The sequence below is a fragment of the Carlito syrichta genome, unplaced genomic scaffold, assembly GCF_000164805.1.
Source record: "Carlito syrichta isolate Samal-C Ts95f unplaced genomic scaffold, Tarsius_syrichta-2.0.1 Scaffold316293, whole genome shotgun sequence".
Classification (NCBI taxonomy): Eukaryota; Metazoa; Chordata; class Mammalia; order Primates; family Tarsiidae; genus Carlito; species Carlito syrichta.
Window position 1 is genome coordinate 154,331 of NW_007260389.1, and position 3,178 is coordinate 157,508.

Below are 3,178 nucleotides of genomic sequence, written 5' to 3' on the forward strand. Positions count from 1 at the left end.
AAAAAAAAAAAAAAGAAATCTGGGAAGCTCCCTGGTCAGGACAGGGGGTAGAGCACTGGCTGGCTGGTGCTGCTGTCACTCTCGGACTTTACTAACTTGCTGTGTGACCTTGGGTGAGGAGTTCTTGCCTGAGCCCTTCTTAACTAAATCTGTGATTTGAGGAGGCCCAGTGCGGACTCTGGCACACAGTGGGTGCTCCAGTAAATGCATGTGAATTTGGGTACTAGGAAACCCAGGTAGTCTTGGAGCTGGGCAGGTCTTTTTGACCTCCCTGTATCCCCTGCAGCATTATATTCTTAGGGATTGTTTGCTGAGGCTTTTCTGACTGTTTATACTCTGGACTGGATGCTAAGCCTGCCCTGCCACTATCTAGCTTCATATTTTTGGGTAGACTTATGTCCTCCCTCTGGTCATCAGATTGTTAAGGGGCTGGGTGAATATGATAGTCCCTGAAAGAGCTCTTAACTTCCCTTTCATCTTCTCAGTGAAGGAGTAGGTTCTTGGAAGGAGTATGTGCCTCATCAAGGCCTCAAGATTCCCTTCCTTCAGGTTTTTGGGTTTTTGGTAACTGAGTCATGAATGCCCTGTGGCAACAGATAGGTTGGGATATGTAGATTGCGCTGGGTGGACACTAGTTGGAGGCACTAGCTGGGGGTGGGGGGTGGGGGCAAACTTTATAACTCCTGTAGACCTCTCACCCCATCCCTTAGGAATGCTAGCACCAGGGAGCACTTCCTTTTTGAGCCTACTCTGGGTCCGCAAATGTGAAAGTATTCTGAGCATGGAGGTTAGGTGATTCTGCAGCAAATGCGAAAACATTCCCAGGGAAGGGGAGAGGTAGCCACAAGCATGGAAATACCCCCATGTGAGCTAGAAGAAAGAGTAGAAATGTTTCCAGGGAATAGAAGTCTGGATATACCCCCAGGAAGTTCTACTGGAAGTGTAGAAACAATCCTAGAGAATGGTGACAGTGGCTCATCAGCAAAACTACTGACTCTCTTTATAGAACGCATGTGGAACATCAGTCAGGCTTTAGGAACATTCCAAAGGCCTGGCCACCAGCCCCAGCCAAGGTCTCGTCCTAAGGGAGGCTGGGGTGGGAAGAGTGACACATCTATAGCCACCAGCTTAGTGCCTGTGTTCCTGGAGCAGGAAGCCTCCTTCCTCATCTTCACCTGGGGAAGGGCAGGTTGAGGGCTTGCCTGGGTGCTGGTCCAACCCTCAGCTGAGCTCATCCTTGAGGGCTCCTGGGGTGACAGTCTCCTTCCTCCATTGTCACCTCCCACTGACCTGGTCTCTCCCTGGGCCAGGCAACCTGATCCTCTCCCTCCTAGCCCAGGATACTGGCCTTGAGCAGAAGCCAGGGGAAAAGGGGGTCAGAGTGAGGAGGGCCTGCAGCATCGGATCTCACACCTCATCTGACAGACAAGATGAAGCTTGCAGTCACATGGTGACATGGTAGCAGTTCTCTGGGACTTCTGCTAGCCAGTGCTTCTCAAACCACGCAGGCTCCAGAAATGGCTCTTAATCTCTGGGCATAAAGGACTACTATTTAGGAAGTCATGATGAAAACCAAAGTCCTTCTTCCCATTAGGGAAGGCCCTGGCCACCAAGTTAAAAATGCCTATTCAGACAGCTTCCCGAAAAAGGCAATGGAGTGTAGTGGTTCTGGGTACTGCCTCTAGAATCTGAATGCATGGGTTCAAATCTCATCTCTGTCTCTTTCTAGCTGTGAGACGTCGGACAAGTTACCTTATTTCTCTGCAACTTGGTTTCTTCACCTGTAAAAAAGGGATAGTAGTAATATCCACTTCCTCTAGTTGTGAGGATTACATGAGGTAATGTATGTAATGCTGCTTAGAATAGTGCCTGGTACATGATGCTAACTGTATTATTTTCATGAAAATAACTAGTCACAGTATGGGTAATGTGTTTCCTGTCTGGAGAAGTATTTACTCTTCATGGTCCAGCTTGGATGGCCATTTCTCTGGAGACTTTCCCTGGCAGAGCCTTGCCATGTTTCTAAAGCCCCCTGTAATAATAACTAAGTTATTAGTTTATCAAGTGCTTACCATGTGTCCAGGCTCTATTCTAAGCACTTTATAAGTGTTTAGCTCATTTCCTTTTTTTCTTTCATTTCCTTCAATAACTTTGGAATAGCTCATTTAATTCTTATTAGAGCCTGGAGGAAGATACCATTATTAGCTCATTTAATTCTCTTCATGGCCCAGAGGAGGGTCCTATTACCATTGTCTTTTGGCAAGTCAGGCTCTGATAAGTTAAATACTGTCCTGAATTCGTACCGAAGACAGAAGAACCTGGATTTGAACACAGAAAGCACACACTCCAGAAGTTTCCCACACATTCCCGTTGCCCTCTTCCGGCTGCTCTGGTGCTGGGAGTGATACCCGCCGTCCTCTGCCCCAGGCCAAGAGGGAGGTGGACTTGAGCGCAGTGGGGGCTGACCCCATCTCTGATCCCAGGATTTGCGCTGCCATAGGGCGCCCTCGTGAGGCCGCTTCACCCCTCGCCATGTTCCAGCGCCTCGCCAGCCTCCTCTTCAGCACCCCTCCGCCCCCCGAAGACTCCGACGGCCCCGGCGCCTTCGTCTCGGAGGAGGATGAGGTGGACGGCTGGCTCATCATTGACCTGCCGGGTGAGGCCTGAGCCGGGGCCTGGACCCTGACTCCGGGACCTGTGAGGTCACCCTAGGGGCAGGGGTCGAGCCGCGGAGGGGGTTGGGGAGTCCTTCGAGCCTACTGAGGGTGGGGGCGGGGCTCCTTCCCGAGAGAGCCGGCCGTGCCCGCGGCCGGCGCTGGGGGCTGCGCCTGTAGGCCGCATCGGGCGCAGGTCGAGGCCCCGGCCCGCGGGTGCCCAGGGCGGACTAACGATGCCTTCTCTCCCTGCCCCTCGTGTGTGTGTCCCTCCTCGCTGTCCCCCCTCGCTGCTCCTCCCTCCTCGCTGCCCCCCCACGGCCCTCCGCTCCGCCCCGTAGACAGCTACGCGGCTCCATCCAGCCCCGGGGCCGCCTCTGCCCGCGGGGGCCGCCCTCCGCCCGCGCCCTCCCTGCTGGACGAAAGCTGGTTTGTCACCCCTCCCGCCTGTTTCACCGCAGAGGGGCCTGGCCTCGGGCCCGCCCGCCTCCAGAGCAGCCCCCTGGAGGACCTCCTCATCGAGC

The 3,178-nt window shown here is 53.7% G+C and overlaps 1 protein-coding gene across 1 annotated transcript in view; it reads left to right on the forward strand.

Annotated features, from left to right (window-relative positions):
* The first annotated feature begins 2,491 nt into the window (after window positions 1–2,491).
* TP53INP2 (tumor protein p53 inducible nuclear protein 2) overlaps window positions 2,492–3,178 on the forward strand; it is a 1,838-nt gene continuing 1,151 nt past the window's right edge. Inside the window, exons 1-2 of the mRNA XM_008074071.2 lie at window positions 2,492–2,656; window positions 2,996–3,172. Coding sequence (XP_008072262.1) covers window positions 2,533–2,656; window positions 2,996–3,172 — 301 coding nt within the window. The 5' untranslated portion in view covers window positions 2,492–2,532. The remainder of the gene's footprint in view (window positions 2,657–2,995; window positions 3,173–3,178) is intronic.